This window comes from Peromyscus eremicus, chromosome 4 (assembly GCF_949786415.1).
Source record: "Peromyscus eremicus chromosome 4, PerEre_H2_v1, whole genome shotgun sequence".
In the NCBI taxonomy this organism is placed as follows: Eukaryota; Metazoa; Chordata; class Mammalia; order Rodentia; family Cricetidae; genus Peromyscus; species Peromyscus eremicus.
The window spans coordinates 91,161,694-91,180,618 of NC_081419.1; the positions used below are offsets into that span (position 1 = coordinate 91,161,694).

The 18,925-nt window shown below is 44.5% G+C and overlaps 1 protein-coding gene across 1 annotated transcript in view; it reads right to left on the minus strand.

Moving 5' to 3' along the window:
• Positions 1 to 3,708: 3,708 nt before the first annotated feature.
• Rasgrp1 (RAS guanyl releasing protein 1) overlaps positions 3,709 to 18,925 on the minus strand; it is a 65,925-nt gene continuing 50,708 nt past the window's right edge. The window contains exons 10-17 of the mRNA XM_059258924.1: positions 17,697 to 17,777; positions 16,387 to 16,491; positions 15,148 to 15,257; positions 14,357 to 14,501; positions 12,250 to 12,286; positions 11,470 to 11,622; positions 6,823 to 7,205; positions 3,709 to 4,575 (exon numbers count right to left, since the gene is read on the minus strand). Coding sequence (XP_059114907.1) covers positions 4,441 to 4,575; positions 6,823 to 7,205; positions 11,470 to 11,622; positions 12,250 to 12,286; positions 14,357 to 14,501; positions 15,148 to 15,257; positions 16,387 to 16,491; positions 17,697 to 17,777 — 1,149 coding nt within the window. The 3' untranslated portion in view covers positions 3,709 to 4,440. The remainder of the gene's footprint in view (positions 4,576 to 6,822; positions 7,206 to 11,469; positions 11,623 to 12,249; positions 12,287 to 14,356; positions 14,502 to 15,147; positions 15,258 to 16,386; positions 16,492 to 17,696; positions 17,778 to 18,925) is intronic.

Here is an 18,925-nt window from a genome sequence, read left to right on the forward strand (position 1 = left end):
CAACAGGGCTCTGGACCCAGACAATAGCCTTGGTAGCAGCCCAGACCTGAACTGATATCACCATGGCCCTGGGTGGCACACAAGCCACCCACCTTAGCCTGCTTCTCATCACCTTCACCTCTTCAGGTCTGCCTCTCCACAGGACATGAACCACCCTGTCTCTTCCTCTCTCCCATACCCCACCATATATTTGCTCACCATAATCGTGCCGAGGCCACAACCTGCAGGCGTGTAGTCTCCTGCCGGTGCCATCCACTTTTAAGGTAGGGTTCTCTTTCCAGCTAAACCTGACGTTACACTGTTACAGACACACCCAGAACTGTTCCTCCTAGGGTTTCTAAATCCAGTGTGGTGGACAGTGGAGCTATGCCATCGCAGCCGCTCACTCCCGCAAACTCTCAATGCAGGCTCCAGGTCACAGTTGTCTGGAACAACCAACTTGTTATCTGTGGACAACACACAGCTGGCTTTTGATTGGCAAGTATGTACCGTTTTATCGTATAGTAGACTGTGATGAAATTTAAAATAATCTTCAACATGCAAAAGTAAATACTGTATGTGCCGCAGTCACAGATGTGTTTTCAAGCCAACCCTTTGAAGAATGTGGGGTAGAAAAACTGTTGGTCACTTGTAAACTTAGAATTTTTTGTGTCTGTATTTAATGGTTTTTTTTTCCATGTGTAGTAATTGAAACAGTATAAAATATACTTGTATATGAGGAAAATATTGTGGAATAGACAACAAAAGTTTGTAGAAAAATTTCACATTTCTTCCTTTTCATGAACATTAGTTGCTGTCAGTAAGGGATGATTTACAGCTAATCTTTCTTTCTCTTCATCCATCCATCCATCCATCCATCCATCCATCCATCCATCCATCTATCTGAGAAAGGCTCTTGCTGTGCAGCCTAGGCTGTTCTTAAACTTGACTTTCAAACTTGGCATCCTCCTGCCTCAGCCCTCTGAGTTCTGAGATTGCAGGCCTGTACCACCGTGTCTGTTCTTTACCTGTAACCCTAAAGATTTATGTTAACTATGACAGAGACGTTAGTTTCTTCCTGTTGCACTCTTCCTGTTCCTTTCGTGAGTGCTGTTGGGGTTGTCCCTGCCACCATCGGCAGTCTTTCCTCATCGGCACCTCTGACATCACAGCCAAGTGGAGCCAGCTCTGTGTGCCCAGCCTGTGAACGTCACTGCAGAGAGAAGCCCTCTTGTCCGCAGCCTACCTAATAGCTCAGGAGGAATTATGATAGTCTTTGCTCAGAACTTGTTTGCAGACTGTTTGCTCTTTGACGCCTGTGCTGGCACTATGGTGACTTGGGGCATTTGTGGTGGGAGGTCATCACATGAGAGTGTTATAAATGGGTTGAGTACATGGAGACAGATGATGAATGGCATTCCACTGATCACTAAAACCTAATACCTTTTTGGATACTTTCTCTTTGTTTCTTGGTTTTTAAAATTTCATGCTTTTTCTATTTTTACACTTTCTGTCCCCCCCCTTTTTTCCATGTCTTTGTCCAGCTTGTAGCACCTATGAGCACCTGTGGACAGGATGTTACTAGAAATTTCTGAATTGGTAACTGAGCTTTCCTCTGGGCTGAGAACGTCAGTGCTCTCTGAGCCCGTGAACTGAGTCAAAGGGAAGCAGCTGTAGCTGTTTCCTTGTGCTCCATAGATTTAGAAAAAGTTGTCTCGTTAAAAAGAAAATACATAGCATCTAATTCAAAAACGTTTACCGGCACTTGTGGCAAACAGCGAGCCTAATGTCAAAAGAATTTATAGACAGAAAATGTCTATTTACCATGTGAGGAAGACAGAGCTTACAGTGAGACCTGCAGATTGGGAATGAGGGTGGATAAGAAGAATTTTCACCTTTCCTTCAGGGTCAGCTTGTTAGAGTAATTTCATAGGAAATACTGTGAGTTGCCTTTGTTTTTTTCCTCTTATCCCCCCAAGAAAACTGTTTAATAGAATGGAGTAGTTTTGCTTTGAATTCCAGGAAAAATTCAAATGAAACACATGAAGTTAACACAAGACCTTGAAGTTATAGGGATCCAAATGTCTTTTATCATATAAATATCAGACAAGGAAACTTACAGTAGGTATCAAAAATTTTACAGTCTGTACACTTTTTTCCTTGCAGCGTTTGCATTATACATCTTTAGACAGAATTTCACAAGTGGTCAGTAAGGGGGTGGGTGAGTCAGTCAACAGAGGAGATGGGAAGAGACATCGCTGTTAGTGACAGCGTCTGCCCTTGTTTTGGCAGACACACGTCTGCCCAAACACTTGTAGCAGGATGGTAAACAACACTTGGTATGATAAGCAGAACTTTGTTCGGGGTTGTGTCAGCAGATCCCACCCGCTCCTACAGCTCTGCGGAACAGCACCAGCGCAGACTCCAGACATCTTTTGTCCTTGCTGGACTGTAAGAATTGTGTTGAAATTGCCGCCTCCTGCTGTCTTTCCTGTTGATACTGCAGGACATAAGATCATCTAGCCATGATCATCACTGACCTAGGCCCTCTGAATTCCTATATTACAGGCTATTTACATAAAAACTCCTTGGGAGATATTTATTGGGCATGAGGAATAAGAAAAAGACAGTGTTTAAAAAAAATTGAGCTATACACGTGTACTGGTGCATAGCAGAGGAAATTATCCATAGTGAACAATATGAATTTTGAGGTCTGTCATTACTCATATTTTGAGGTCTGTTATTACTCATAATTGTTCCATGTAATTGTTCCATTATAATATTACACCTGCTAGAGGTGTATGTACCAGGTGGTAGCTATGCTTTGAGAATTTCTGAGTTTGGATTTAGAATAAGGATGACATTGTGTGTAAAGTGGTTCATTAAGGTCGAGTGAAACTTTGACCACAAGTCAGTTCTTTGTCGCTAAAACTCCACAAAGGTACACAGATGGGCAGTGGTCTTTCATCAGATAAACTTAAGTGATCTGAGTACTTTAGCGGGCAGCACCATACAGTTCACACTCCTCTGGAGACTCAGTGCTGTTGGCTGTAGGTTTGGAACTCGTTTTGTGAGATGGCACTCTCGGAAGTTGTTCACCCTGTGTATAGATTACAAGTTAGCATGGCACCAGACCTCCCAAGCATGGAAGCAAAGTCTTCCCAAAAGGTCACGTTCAGATGAAATGCTTTTGAAAGCTAAAAAGCTGACAAGAAAGTTTATGAATAGCTTCCCAGGCAACAAGTCAAACCCATTGATTTTTTAACTTTCATGATAAATACTCAGAGACTGTTACTCATGGTTTTGCAAAACAATACAATTTACATCATTAGCAGTTTGTCTTCTAATGAACAGAACTGTATTTGTCAATTTGTAAATTACTAAAAGGTATTTGATTCACGTCTGCATTCTCTAAAGGAGAAAGTCCAAGCTACATGCATGCCTGATACTGTATATACATATTCTATACATATGTACACGCTGCCAGCTGTTAAAGCCCTCACATCCATTAGCTTATTTCTAGATAGTCAAAGTGAAAACAGTTTAAGCACAAATTCAGTTCAAAAGAAAACCTCATGATAGTTTACTTAAAAAGAGAAATTTGAGCATGAAGAATTAAACACTGTCCACAGACCATTTCTTTTAAAAAGTCACAGATTCTTAAGTGTACCCACTAGAGAATATATGGACAAACACGTTTATGTCATTTGTCTTAGCTAATTAGGCATGGTAATTGCTGTTTGCGGATGGTGAGTTTTAGTTTGTATTTCATGATCACTAAGACCTAGGGCTATGAGTTGACCTGCAATTGGATAATGTCAAGTTCAATTAAAAAGCCCTGGATTTAAAACCAGGCTACATGTCTAAGAGTTCACTTCTAGGTAGATAAGCTGATGTGCCTACCAGCAAGGGAGGAAGTGGGGGTTGGGGTGGGGCAAGTGAGGAAGGACAGGGAGGGAGGCTCTTGATCAGATCTGAGGTAGTGAGGTAGGGATCAGTGTCACAAACAATGCAGGCATGTCCAAGTCACCACTTTCAGGGTATTGTTTCCATGATGAGCAGACTTGGGTAGAAGTTTGCAGAAACCCTGGGGAAGGCAGCACATTGGTTCTTCAGGGACTTTTCTTCTACGAATCAGTAAAGCAGGCTGCCTGAGACACTATGAGGAAACTATGGTCTTATTTTAGCACACGGTTTGGTATTGGTTCCAGTAAAGAAAGCAAAGGGTTTTAATATGAATGCTCAAAGCTTTACCAAACTTGAACTTCCCATTGAGTCCACTGACTGAAAACCAATGACTCACATTAAGAATATTTTAGGTAAGAAACAGTGACGCCAGCAACAGAGGCTGGCTTTCCCCCTTTCCAGACTTCATCTGAAGTTGCCCGAACCTCTGCAGTCAATTTTTGAAGTGAGATCCCAGGATACTTGTCCACAGATTCTCTTCCTTGAATTTCTGGATTAAGAACAATCACCCCGATCCATCTGTGCTAAGACATGATTGCTTTTCTCAAGCTGAAGGGATTCTATTTTCTTCTGTGCATACTTCAGTTGGATCTTCAGGGCATCATTATCTGCTTTCAGGGTATTTATTTCCTAAAGAGAAATGAGAATAGGGCATGTTAATAGAGAGGCGGTGAGTGGGAAATCACGTACAGCATCAAGAGTATTCGATTTGATTGGCATCGCCTATTCACTGTGGTTAAGAATTAAAAACTATTTTCAAAGTAGTTATTTAGCTGTGAGTATAAAATAACACTTTATCATGGACATGTGCAAATAGCAATTACTCTTTGTTATCGTATCACAGATGTGAGTGGCTAGCAGACAGAATAGTCCATTCTTGGGAAGTGAGTGGAGGAAGACACAACCTTTGGATAGTGTGTAGCGGGCATCGTAACTTAGCAGAAAGTAGTCTGTGGTCTGGTCTGCTCTGAACAATAAAAGCAGTACGTCAAAACTCTGTGAAATGAGATGTTATAGTTAATTAAACCTAGGTTCACAACCCCCAATAGTGATAACTAGTATGCCTTTTTGATGGAAGACTTTGTCTCACCCCAAATGGGGCTTTAGTGTTCTGTTGGCAGCAGATTCACTGTGCAGCCATTGGGTAATTTCCAGGCTTCTGGTGTCGAGGAAAATATCCTCATGTCAGACTGACCTACATGGGCATCAGAAAACATAGCTGCAGTGTCTGATTAACTGGGCCCCCTCTGGGTTCTCAGACTGACTTACCTAGTGCTCTCTACCAGCTTACGTGAGATCGAGTGCTTGCCGTGAGCCTGACACTGCTATGTGATAATAGAATGCTGTCTGATAATAGGGCAGCTTAATCCTCATGCACACCGGGGAAATAGGTGTTGGCTGTAAACTTTCGAGGGGCAGAAAGTGCAAACACATACATAGTTCTAGAGCCCAGGCATATCTGACCCAAATGTCTTATAGTTTCCATTTTTATTTGGTTCCGTGCTGATTCAGTTATGGCATGAACTAAAATAACACATTGTTTTAATGTGTATTACAATACACAGCTGTAATCAGCTGTCCTTATTGCATGCTATTTTCAATACTAGTTTAACTGGACTCGTTCCTTGTGGCGAGGACTATTGGACTAAAGACCTGTCATTGCAGGTCCCTAATAGAAAAGCAGGGCACATAATTGTTCTCTAAAATGCTTGTGGAGAATTCCTCAGGTCTCTGTGATGCAGGTAAGAAAAAAGAGAAGCAGCTAATAAAAACATCAAGGTTTATGGCCTTGGCAGCTGGGTGGGAATTATTCTGTCACAGGTTACCCATAGCATTTTTCACAACTATTTTGCTACCTTTGATAGGCATGTCAGATTTGAAACCTCAGCATGGACTCCTAGCCCTGTATTTTACAGAGGACCAACCAGGTTACAGTGTTTAACAACTGGCATAAGAAATTTCTGGGATTAGATCCCTGAACTTCGGAGGCAGAAGCAGGCAGATCTCTGAGTTTGAGGCCAGCCTGGTCTACAGAGTGAGTTCCAGGACAGCCAGAACTACACAGAGAAACCCTGTCTTGAAAAACCAAAACTAAAACAAACAGCAATAAACAAAATAAAACAAAACAAAACAAAAAAGAAATGTCTTAGTCTCAGACCCAAGTCCTCTACTTTATCATGTTCCCTTTTCACGATTTCTTTTATTGTTCTAAAGGGTAACTTTCAGCAGTTTCTCTTTCTAAGGTAACCAAAGTGTGGCTACCTTCTGACTAACTTGTTTGCTAACATGCATTTTAAAGGTACTTTGAGTAAGAGACATGTTTTCTTCCAGAAAATCTGTGGCTCTTTGTCCCGTGTTCCTCCTGATACCATCCATGCTCTTCATTCCAGTCACCAAATCAAGTCACAGACATTGCCTAGCACATAGCTCTCTGACTTTCCTGGGGGCCCCGCAGGGAAGGAACCTTGCTGGTAACAATGATGAGCATCCTGGAACCTGGGGGGGCGGCTTCACTGTATACTACTCAGACAAGCACATTAAGCTAGGTGGATGGTGGGTTATGTACTGACGGGCCTGCAAACTTATGCAAATCTTGATGTCTGAGGGAAAAGGGCATGAAAACATTCCTTAGGAAAAATAAACACCATTCAAGCTAATGTCTCCTCTCTTCCTTGACACTAAAATGGCTTACATTACCTACATTTGGCAACTTTCTTCCTTTTTTTTTTTTTTTTTTTTTTTTTTTTTTTTTGTCTGCTTACTTAACTTGCTAGGAATCAACTTGATTTGGATCTTCGCTCTTATGCTTTTTCCCTATTGGATTCTACTTCAGCAGGAGAGCTAAAAAAGGGAGGGGGGCGGTGAGAAGGGCAGCACCTGTTCCAGTTCTTGGTAGGTCCGGAGCCTGAGGTGAAGCTCCTGTTTGGGTTTTATAAGCGATTCTTTGTTCTCCCACTTGACGAACGCCCGCTTTCGGAGCAGCACTGGGCTGGGGCATGGGGACGGGGCACTGGGGAGCACATAAAGGGCATCCTGCGCAGGCTTCCGTGGGGAGGACAACACAAAGTGACCGGCAGGCGTCTCGCCGCCAACCCACGGGAACGATTCTGTCTGGGTGGTCTTGTGGGCAACAGTCCTCTTCAGCCGAACTGAGATCTTCTGTGAGGACACGCCCAGGAGCATGATGGTCTGATCCTTGCTTTCCTCACTGTGGTCCACAGCCTCCCCATTTTGGAATATAAAAGATCCTTCGTCAGGTGCTGTGGAGAGATACATTTGTTAGTCCTCTCAGACAATGATGAACTCAAGATTCTCAACATTTGTTTCAAACGAGACCTTCCCTATTTCTGGAGTTCCACTTCCAAGTACCTTCTGTTTTGGGACTTGCCTTGTCAGAAAGGAGTAGAAGCAGAAACGTAGGGTTTCAGAGTCAGGATTCACCCACACCGAGGAAAGAACATCTTTTCCTTTTTTACCTTTTTAAATATGATTTTTTAAATGTGCATGATGTTCTGCCTGTATTACATATGCGTGTGTGTGTATGTATGTATGTACACCACATGCATGCAGTGCCCTTGGAGGTCAGAATAGGGTTTCTGGTCCTGTAGAACTGGAGTTACAGGTGGTTGTGAGATATCATGTGGGTGCTGGGAACTGAATCCAGGTTTCTGCAAGAGCAACAAGTGCTCTGAACCTCTGAGCCATCCCCTAAGCCCCCAAAGCATCCTTTTCTGTTTGCACAAAAGTTACCTGGATAGTTACTGTTCCTGTAAGTAAGTTAGAATCCTTGCCTCAATGTAGCAAGGTTTCCTAAGCACTTCTAAAGATAGCAGGATAAACATATAGACAGAATGTTCTGTAAATGCTTTCTGCGGACTCCAGGGCAAGAGCTATTACTCAGAGTTTGATCCAGGTAACGGGAGTGCTACCTAAGCAGATAGAGAGTGGGAACTCTTTTTGGGACTCACTTGTATGATTGACACAGATTAATGGTGAGGTGGCAGGATTAGTTTTGTGGAGTGTGTTCTAAAATGTTTCACACTTATTTGATTCTGCAGGGGTCAGAACAAACCAGCCATCTGATTTTTCTTTTAGCCAATATTGCTGCCTGAGACTCAGCCTGGAAATATTAACTATAAGGAGTAATTTCCTGAGAAAGTAGAGGATTAGAGGATGCATTTGAGATGAGTGGTAAGATAAACTGGAGGTCATCCAAGTTTACCTTTTGCAGAGATTTAGCACTAATTTTGAGCTCCATGCAAAGTAATTAGGGTCTATACACCATTTATGAATAAATACATTTTGGATTCTGTTTATTTCATTAGATGGAGATGAAAAATATCCTACTTTCCAGGGCTTGGAGAATGAAGTGATTTTATGTATGAGAAAGGTTTTTCTAATTTTGATATACATTTATATTAAAATGATACATTTTTCTTATTGCTGAATTTAAAAAGGGATTCTTTTGTGTCTGTTTACAGAGGTATGTGCCTGTGTGTTTCATGCTTGGAGGTTAGAAGGCATAGGGCATCCTCTATTACTTTCCACCCATTCTCTATATTCTTTACCCTTCCTTTTTCATGTGACAATGTCCATCCTGTACATTGCAGGACCTTCAGCAAATTTGACTCAAACATACTGAAATACTCCACAGAACCAAGGCTGGTTCACAGGGCCACTTCCTGTTGACCAGTTCAGTGGACTATCTTTCAAATCCCAGAGGTATGAATAAGCTGGTGTTCTGACCCGCAGAGCAGACCAAACAGACAACAGGTCCTTTCTCCAGATGTCTTCTGAGTACAGCACCCCTGAGGTTCAGAAGACAACATGCATTCTTCCCCAAAGCTGGCTACTGGACAGATCTTAAGTTAGTTGTCTAGTTAGGTAAAAGCCTATGAAGGATGTGCAATTCCCCACTAGCCAGACTCGCCAGCATCCCACTGACAAGTTTGCCAGGGCACTCTTGATTTCATGCTGTACAGAGAAACTCCCTTTCCTGTGGCTGGAGCCGAGGCATCAGGCATCAAGGTGCCTTATTCTCATACCACACCCACCCCAGGTCTCTAAGTCTTACCTTTCCCTATTCTGCTGCTGTTTTCTCATTCTATCTAAAAATGTGTTATATACCTGTTAAACAAGTTGTAAACTTTAGTGTGTGTGTGTGAGAGTGTGTGTGTGTGTGTGTGTGTGTGTGTGTGTGTGTGTTCACCATGGCCTGTGTGTGAAGGTCAGAGGACAACTCTGGATTCAGTTCTCTCCTTCCATTTTTTAAAAATGATTTTTAAAAATTATTCATTGGTGTTTTGCCTGCATATATATGTGTGTGTGTGTGTGTGTGTGTGTGTGTGTGTGTGTGTGTTTGTGTGTGTGTGTGTGTGTAAGGATGTCAGGTCCCCTGGAACTGGAGTTAAAGACAGTTGAGAGCTGCCATGTTGGTGCTGGGAAATGAACCCGGGTCCTCTGGAAGAGCAGCTAATGCTCCCAACCACTGAACCATCTCTTCAGGCCTGTGGGAGACCTGCTCCCATTTTTCCCCCACAGGGTACTCTTGAGGAGGGTGAAGTGAGAAATATTTAGATTGAAGGATAGAGGGGAGAGAAACAGATAGAAACACAGGATAGCCTCGGGAGGGCCTGGATCATTTTCCACCGGCCCCTTCTGTCTCTTCTAAAGGGCTATTTATAGGAATGCCAAGGGGTGGAGCAAAGACCACCCCCTAGCTCAGCCATGTGCAGACCCTTCCAGTCACCTAGTAACCACGCACATGGTCACGCAATCCTCTAAATGCCGCCCTGCTGGTAGAGCAAGCTCAGATCTCACTAGGAAACCTTTGTGGGCCTCCACACAGGCCCCTCTCCTTCCACCTTTTTGTGGGTCCCAGGGATTGAATTGGGGCCACCCATCTTGCACAGCATCTTCACCTCCAGAGCCATCTCACCCGTGGAGAAGCAGGTGCCAGGTGCTTCTGTTCAGCCATCTTGAACCCCTCCTCTCCCTTTCCTGACTTTAACACAGTTACACTTTAAACAAACCAAACTTCCCAAAGTATGCCCCCTCTATTGTTGAGGTAGAACTCCAGATGTACAGAAATCCAGAGAATGAATCTTGAGGACTCTACCCCTCTGTTGTAAGAGCTCCTTGTTTTGGAACAGGGACAATGCACAGTCTTCCGCCTGGCATTTACAACACGCCTGACTGGCTTCTACTTGCTTTTCTACTTCACTTCTCACCTCCGCCTTCACTTCCACCACAGCACCTCACTCATCCCAACAGCACTGCCTACAGCCTTTCCGCCTTTTGCTCCATCCGTCATCTTCTCGGGAGTATTCCTCATCTTCCTCATGACGTGGCACCACCTTCCCTTTGAAACTTGGCTGAAATTCCACCTTCTCCAAGAAGGCTTCCCCAGCAGCCCGGCACTGTGACCCCCCTCTGATGTACACATCTGTCATCTGTGTCCCCACCGCCTACTCGGCCTTCACTGGCTTCCAACCTGCTCCATGTCGGGATGCTGTCATTTCTCCCAGCTGGAGACATTCTCTCTACTTCTTTGCCCTCCAGACCTGGGGAGTCTCCGGTCTATTTGCTTCAAATTATTTCCAAGTCACTCTTTACTTGCATTTTGCCATATGCAGAGTTAGCTGTGACAATTCTGGCTTAGCCTCAGGTTGTCCCCGAATGATTTGGTTAATCTCCAAGCCGATCTCCAGAGTTTCTCCTTTTTTTTTTTGTATTTACTTTTCTGATTTTAGCATTTTAGTCATTTTTCTTCACCTGACCTCTCAAGGTTCTCAGTCCAGGGCAGGGTGTTAATTTAATGGGTGGGGATCCTCTTCTGGAAGAAAACCAGGGATGATGCACAGTCATTGAGCCAGTACATAGCCTTGCCAGTAGGGAAGCCTATTTCCTGCTGCCGGCCCTAAGTGCCAGTCACATTGTGTTGGAGGCTCCTTTCTCAGGTGTTAGCAATGAGTCTGATTCCGGTCACTTTCGTGCATAGTGGTCTCTGCTAAACTGCAGAAATTAAATTCTCAGCAGTGTCTGCCTCCTTCTGGAAACAGAGTCAAGAAGACCTGTGGTTTCAGCTTCTACTAATACTGTTTCAGCTTCTGCTGATAGTATGTTCTCCAGACATTTCTGAGCTATGGAGACGTTAGTCTTCACTTCTGAACACAGCTATTCATTTTACATACTATGTTACTTTCAGACTGCATGTTATGCATGCTATACATTCATTCTCGCTATCTCTCCCCCTCCCTATCCTTGGTCTGGGTTTAAGGATAGAGGAAGAGAATTAACATGGGATGCTGCACTTGGTGTAGGTGCCCAGAAGCACCTGATGACTTTTCTTTTTAGTCTAATTTCCGCTCTGTTACAGCACTCAGAGAGTTAAAATCCATGATGAGTCAGCCATGGCATAGCAATTGAGGTCAAGGCTAAGTGGAAATAAGAATCACGGGGTGATTTTTCTTACCCGCCAAACTTGACCCTTACCCATAGCAAACGTCCCTAGTGCCTGCTTACCATGGAGCAGATCTTTGGTTCCCAGTGGGCAAAGGTTGGACATTGGCACCACAGAGCTGATGTTCTCCATGGACACTGCTGGACTCTTGACTCGCTTCTTGCACTCGAACACTACCAGATCTTTGCACTGTTTGTGGCAGTTCATCCCGCAGTCTGTGGACAAGACACTCTGCTCAGAAGTCTTTCACTCACTTCTCCAGTGACTCTCTCACAACCAAACTCATGCACTGCCCTCTTGTCAAACTCAGTTGGTCTAGCCTCTGGAGCTAGGCCACCTGACATTCCTAAGGGATCTAGGAAAGACCACCTCCTGATTCTTAACCTCCTTGGTAAGTCCCAGAGCTTGTCATTACTGCATCAATGAGTTTCAGAACTCAGCAGCATCTCATCATGAAGAGAAGAGATGCCAGCCTGGAAAATTAGGTCCTGAGGTATCTGCTGAAAAAAGAAAACCTGACTGGTCCTGTAGTAACCTTACCCAGGGAGATTCCCTTTCCTTGAGCATCTGTCTTTCCATGTTTCTACAAGGAGCACAGCCATCCATATTTCCAGAGCAACTGAGACAAAGAGAGGGTCTTGTGGAGGGAAACTACCTGACTGGTCTCATAGGCATCCCTCATCTTGGCTTAGGATGCTCTTTGGAAACCAGTTTGGACACGAGGCTCTGAACTCAGCGAAGAAAGTTTAGACTGAATGGACAGCTACTATGCACAAAAAATGTAATCAAGGAGAGCTCTTCAGACAAGGGAAGTGACCCCATTCCTCAAAGCTGAGACTTACCTTTACAGCGATATCCTTGCTTGATCACTCCCCAGAGCTACGAGCCAAAGAAAACAATATGGCACAAGTCATTTATCTGTCTGGTGTGAGGCTGTACCTTGGCATTCATTCTCTATCTTCATTCTACTGTCTATCAATGGGTAGACCCTGGTAGCATTCATTCTCTATCTTTGTTCTACTGTCCTTCAATGAGTAGATCCTGGTAGCATTCATTCTCTATCTTCGTTCTATGGTCTATCAATGGGTAGACCCTGGCAGCATTCATTCTCTATCTTTGTTCTACTGTCCTTCAATGAGTAGATCCTGGTAGCATTCATTCTCTATCTTCGTTCTACTGTCTATCAATGGGTAAACCCTGGTAGCATTTATTCTCTTTGTTCTACTGTCCATCAATGGGTAGACCCTGTTAGCATTTATTCTCTATCTTTGTTCTACTGTCTATCATTGGGTAGACCCTGGTAGCATTTATTCTCTATCTTTGTTCTACTGTCCTTCAATGAGTAGATCCTGGCAGCATTCATTCTCTATCTTTGTTCTACTGTCTATCAATGGGTAGACCCTGGTAGTATTTATTCTCTATCTTTGTTTTACTGTCCATCAATGGGTAGACCCTGGTAGCCTTAATTATCTTCATCCTACTGTCTGTCAATGGGTAGACCCTGGTAGTATTTATTCTCTATCTTTGTTCTACTGTCTATCAATGGGTAGACCCTGGTAACATTTATTCTCTATCTTTGTTCTACTGTCCATCAATGGGTAGACTCTGGTAGCCTTAATTATCTTCATCCTACTGTCTATCAATGGGTAGACCCTGGTAGCATTCATTCTCTATCTTTGTTCTACTGTCAATGGGTAGACCCTGGTAGCATTCATTCTCTATCTTTGTTCTACTGTCCTTCAATGGGTAGACCCTGGTAGCATTTATTCTCTATCTTTGTTCTACTGTCCTTCAATGAGTAGATCCTGGCAGCATTCATTCTCTATCTTTATTCTACTGTCTATCAATGGGTAGACCCTGGTAGCATTTATTCTCTATCTTTGTTCTACTGTCTGTCAATGGGTAGACCCTGGTGGCTCTCTCACATCCTAGTCCTCTGGCAAGAAGCCACTGGTCAGAGACAAGTGCTACCTATGCAAGAGCTCTGTATGGTCCAGCACTCTGCAGGCTTGATGTGGATGAGCCCGGACCAATAGGCACCCTGAGGACTGAGTGTGTAGTCCTGGGTCATGAACTTGGGTTTTGAGGAAACTATTAGTTGGGTTGGGACAGAGGGCAAACAGCACTGAGGTAATCTCTGAGATAAGATATTTAAAAAATCTATTTATTTTTGGAGAGTTTCCCTCACGTATATAATGCATTCTAATAATACTCATTCCTCTACCCCATCCTCCTTTATCCTTCTCATTCCTACCAACCCTCACTCCTCTCAAGAAGTCTCCCTCCCAATGCCATATCTTTTTAGTTTTTGTTCTGTGACATACTGAATTTAACCACGGCTACCCTGTGGGGTGTGGAGTGACCCACTGGAACACCTGTAACTTAATTTCTTTTGAAGGGGGAAGAAAGACATCTCCTATTTCTTATTTTCTAACATTTGAAACAGCATATAACACTTTTAAAACGTATATCCAAATTCCACATTTTTGTACCATTTATCCCAGACCTTTAATGCACCAGGGAAGAAAAAAGGCAGGAAGAAATTAGATTGTATGGGCCAAGCCCATACAATCGAGGACTATGTTTTCTGGGTGTTCTCTTGAGTTCTGAGCTGGAGTGATTATATAAGGATTTTGAGGCTGTGCCTATCTTTTTATTTATTTATTTATTTATTTATTTATTTATTTATTTATTTATTTATTTATGGTTATTTGAGACAGGGTTTCTCTGTGTAGTTTTGGTGCCTGTCCTGGATCTCACTTTGTAGACCAGGCTGGCCTCGAACTCACAGAGATCCTCCTGCCTCTGCCTCCCGAGTGCTGGGATTAAAGGCGTGCGCCACCACCGCCGGGCTCTGTCTTATTTATTTAAACTGTCCTGTACACTTACCCCCCCCCCCCGCCCCGCACCCACACCAAGTTCCCCTCTGATACTCTAAGAACAACTTACGAAGCCAGCACAATTGTCACAGAAGGTGGGCTTCAGGTAGGTGGTCTCCTGAAAGTTGTGAGGAAAACCCAGGCCCAGCTTGGAGTAGATGGAGCTGGCCCTCATGAAGTAGGCTGTGATCTCGTCCCTGCTGATGAGGCCTTCCCTGAAGCAAATGACAGGTAAGGAGGTGAGTAGAGGAAGGGCGATTTCCAGCCTTTGGCGCTAACCTTTCCTTTTGTCCTTCCTATGGCTGCTTCCTTGGGTTCTCCTCAGAGTAAGGACATGGGATAGCATGGAGTGAGGAAGCGAGGCATTCTGACTGCCCGGCACACCTGGCAAATGGCCAAACAGATCAGTGTGTTCAAGACTTGAAAGGGAAGTGGTGTGGAATGTGTGTATAGGAAAGCAAAGACCTCATGCCTGGGTCTGGCTTGAGACAGGAAGGACACTTGTAGAACCCACTGGCCATGCACTGGTTTTCTGTTGAGAACTAGGATAAAGCTTTTAGAGCCCCGAGGAAAATGCAGGAAGCGTTGCTCTAACTGTGAGTTATTTCCATGATTTGTAATACCAAAGCAGGAAGGAAGGCCAAATGTTTTCTCCTAAGCTGGTGGCATTGGGAGTCTTCATGTGAGAACTATTCAGAGAGTGCATGGGTTTTATGGTTTGCTGCAGTCCGGACTAAAGGAGCGAGGCCTTCACTTGATGGTGGCTCTTTCTTCCAGGCTTATAAATCACAGAAGCCTGGCAGCACATGCGTTTGCAAGTCCCTCAGGGACCCCTTACGTAGTCGCACACACCATCCTCACCTGTCTTTGTCCATCACACAGAAGGAAAATGGAAAGCTAGCAGCAATCTTTTCAAACTCCTCCTGAGAGATGTAGCCATCCTGGTCGAGATCATAGTTCTTGAAGACAGACTGAAGAAAAAGAAAGAGTTTCTTTCGTTTACTGAAGGAAACCTATCATCTCTCCCTTTAGCTAAATGACAAGGGGAGCGATACGTAAAAGATTGGTAACCGCCTAAATAAGAGCAGCCCTGAGACAAACTCCCTAAACTGTGGCACTGGCACAGCCCGGGACATCCCAGGACTCTGCTGCCCCAGCCACTCCAGGGTGCCCAGGTGCTCCCAACCTGTAAATAGCAACTGTACCACACACTGGCTACTGCGCTGGGTAGAGGATGGGCGAGTTCTCCCTCCACTCTCTTCTCCCTGCAGGGCGCTGTTCACCTCTCCGGGAAGCTCAAGGCCTAACCCAATTGGAAGTGCTCTCTTCCTTGTGCTGGGGATGATCCTTCTGTATGCTGTGAGTATGGATTACTCTCATTGGTTAATAATAAAGCTGTTTGGCCTATAGCAAGGCAGGATAAAGTTAGGTGGGAAAATCAAACTGACGACTGGGATGAAGAAGGGTGGGGCTGGGGAGACACAAGCAAGCTGCCCAAGAAGCAAGATGCCAGAGGACCAGTAAAGCCACGGGCCACGTGGCAATATGTAGATTAATAGAAATGGGCTAATTTAAATGTAATAACTAGCTAACACTAAACCTGAGCTATTGGCCCAGCATTTTGTACTTAATATAAAAGCTTTCGCGTGTTTATTTGGGACCAAGTGGTTGGAACAGGAAAACTCTGCCTCCTTTTACATCCTTGATCCCTGTACTCCTTATTGTTCTGTATAAAGACAACACAGAAACACATCCCCTTCCTGTGCAGTTAGCCAGACCAAGCAGTGCCAAGTTTCCCGTTCTCCATGTTTGCATTATTATATGCTGACACTTGCCACATATTAACCAATAACTTCTAATCACATGTTCCCCTGCAAGGGTCTTTAAGCAAGGCAAACCCACCCCATTGGAGACCAGCGTGTTGACATTATTTCCTCCGAAACATTCTATGGCCACAATGTGTGGAGTGAAGCAGCTTTGTGTTCCCAAGGGAATGAGGCCCAGCATTCTCACCTTTACGTCTCTATCATCCTGGCCCCCTCTCCTCCCCACAATTAAAGCAGGTATACCATGGTTTTGTCTGCTGAAATGGGTACTTACATCCACCATCCTCTGGACATGTTTGCTGATGGTCTTCGGGTCAGGTTTGGGAGACACTCCAGAGGCCCAGTCCACTACAACCGGTGGCTTCGAAGGTGTTAGTGGCTACAATGGAATAGGGAAACCCTCGTGACTAACACAGGGTGACAGGGTGATTTCCTTTCCTGACATCTGACTGCGTGCCGTGGAAGAAGAGCGTACACACAGTCGGAATCTGTCTGCATTAGCTGGGCTCACAGCTGTCTAAAGTGCTCCTGTGTGACCCCCAGCTGCAGATCATTTCTCTTCTCAATGGGCCTGACTTCCAGACCCCTGTCCATGAAATCTCTTGTCAGACCTCTCAACAGAGGCGAATGTGAATCATGCCAATTGCCTCTGTACTCCAGTCACATTTTAGTAGAGATGGATGAGAAAAAACTAATCAAGACAGCAAGATGCACAAGGAAGAAATGCAGTCTGCACATGCTGAGAGAGAATCTATTGCTGATCATTTGAAACTTGGCCCCATTTAAAATTCCCATGGAAAAAAAGTTGCTGACCCTTCTTCTGAAATGCCTCTAATGCCCTGGACGTGGACCCTCCTGACCATTCTATAGAGCCAATGTGACTTAGCGACCTGAAATCAACAACAACAAAACGTTTTCTTGTGTGTAGGCAACTCCCTTCCCTCAAGTCCTTGTTTGCGGAGTTGGGAAGCTTTCCAGGAGATGGGAATAATCCTGCTGCTTACTTGTCAGTAAGAGAGGCAGGCTCAGATAGCCTGTAATGGACCTACTGTGTGCAAAGCCAGGGCTTGGTGCTTTTTTGAGCCCTGTTGGGCATAGGCGGTCAAAAGATCCAGCACCTTCCTGTCGCAGAGCATCACAGGCCAATGAAGTTTCTTCTTTGGACCGTGGCAGAAAGTTTCACAAATTTTGCTCTTTAGTGTGAGTATTGTTGCCATCACCCAGTCTTAGAAAAGGGACGTGGGGACGCTGACGGGGGGTGGGGTGGGTGGGTGGGGGGAGGCAGCACTGTGTCTCATGACGCTGCCTCCTCTCATTTGTAAGCCCCCTGACAAATTTAGCCCACTCCCCCTTAGGCATACAGTCACATCCTGTTCACACAGCGGTCCCTTCGTCTAAACAACAAGCTGTTTATGGCTAAGGACTATGTGTCACACGTATGTGGAGAAGCTTTCTGTGTGCTTTGCATACAGCTGAGCACACAGCACAAACATATGCTTAGTAAGCAACTGAAGGCCAGCTTCTTGAGAAGGAATCAAGCTTTCAAAACCCTGCCATATTGGAGCGCCAGGATGAGAAACTCACCGGGGCTCTGTGGTTCCTTGGTTCGCGGGCATAGGAAAGCTCATAGATTTCATCTTCGGTGTAGTAGAGATCCAGGGATAACTGCAGGGGAAACAGAACATGGTTAATTGCTAGGACACTCTACCTCTTCCATAACTGAGGGTTTTTTTCTTGGTTGCATTTGTTTATCCAGTGGTTCATCTTCTTGGTGCTTAGCAGGGATTTTGTTTGTTTCTTTAGATTTATTTGTTTTATTTTATGTTTGAGTGCTCTGTCTGCATGTGTGTATGTGTAGCATGGCGTGCTTTATGCCTGAAGAGGTCAGAAGAAGGCATTAGATTCCCTAGAGCTGGATTACTGATGGTTGTGAATCACCAGGTGGATGCAGGAAATTGAACCCTGGTCCTCTGTTAGAGCAGCAAGTGTCCTCAACCACTGAGCCACCTCTCCAGACTCAGCAGTTTGTTTTTAAAACACTAGGTGGGGGCCAGTAAGATGTCTCAGCAGGTAAAATCACTTGCTGTGGGAGGCTGGAGACCTGAGCTCAATTCCTGGAACCCACATAAAGCTGGAAGAAGAGAAATGGCTTGCTCGCGCCCGCGCGCGCCGCGCGCGCACACACACACTCACACACAAATAAAAAATTAAATTCAGAAAGTTTGGCTGCTATTTCGGTAGGGAAAACATCAACCCGTTCTTGTTAAAGTGTTCTTAAATACTGACGAAGTTCTAAGATGTTCTTTAATTGTGGTTTACTATCTGTGCATCTATATAAAATTGACATTGGTGTCTGAGGCCAGAGACTTGCCAAAGTCACTTGATTAAAGAAAAAGGGTTAGAACTCCCAAACTGCTCCCAAGCTGTGGGTGAACCCTGTGGCTCCATCAACATGCTCTGTGAGGTAGGAAGATACCATGGCCACCATTCTTTCCACTATGGACAGAGAAGCAAGTTTCAACTTGTGTAATTTTAGGATAAGAGGTTTGAATCACCCCAAGACTGGCCCCTCAGAGTTCACAGGGGAGGAACAGGCTTGGAGAGTACAGGCCCACATTCATGCAGCTGGCACACTGAAGCATCACAGATTTGGAAGGAAGTGCAGCTGATTTCACCCCACACCCACGACAAACCCCGATCTCCACTCTCCACACCTACCCTTGGCTAGGATGTGTCCAGGCACAGAGATCTAAGCTGAAACTAGCAGAACCCAAAGAGTCACTCATTTTCTTCTTGTTTTGCTTTGTTTGGCT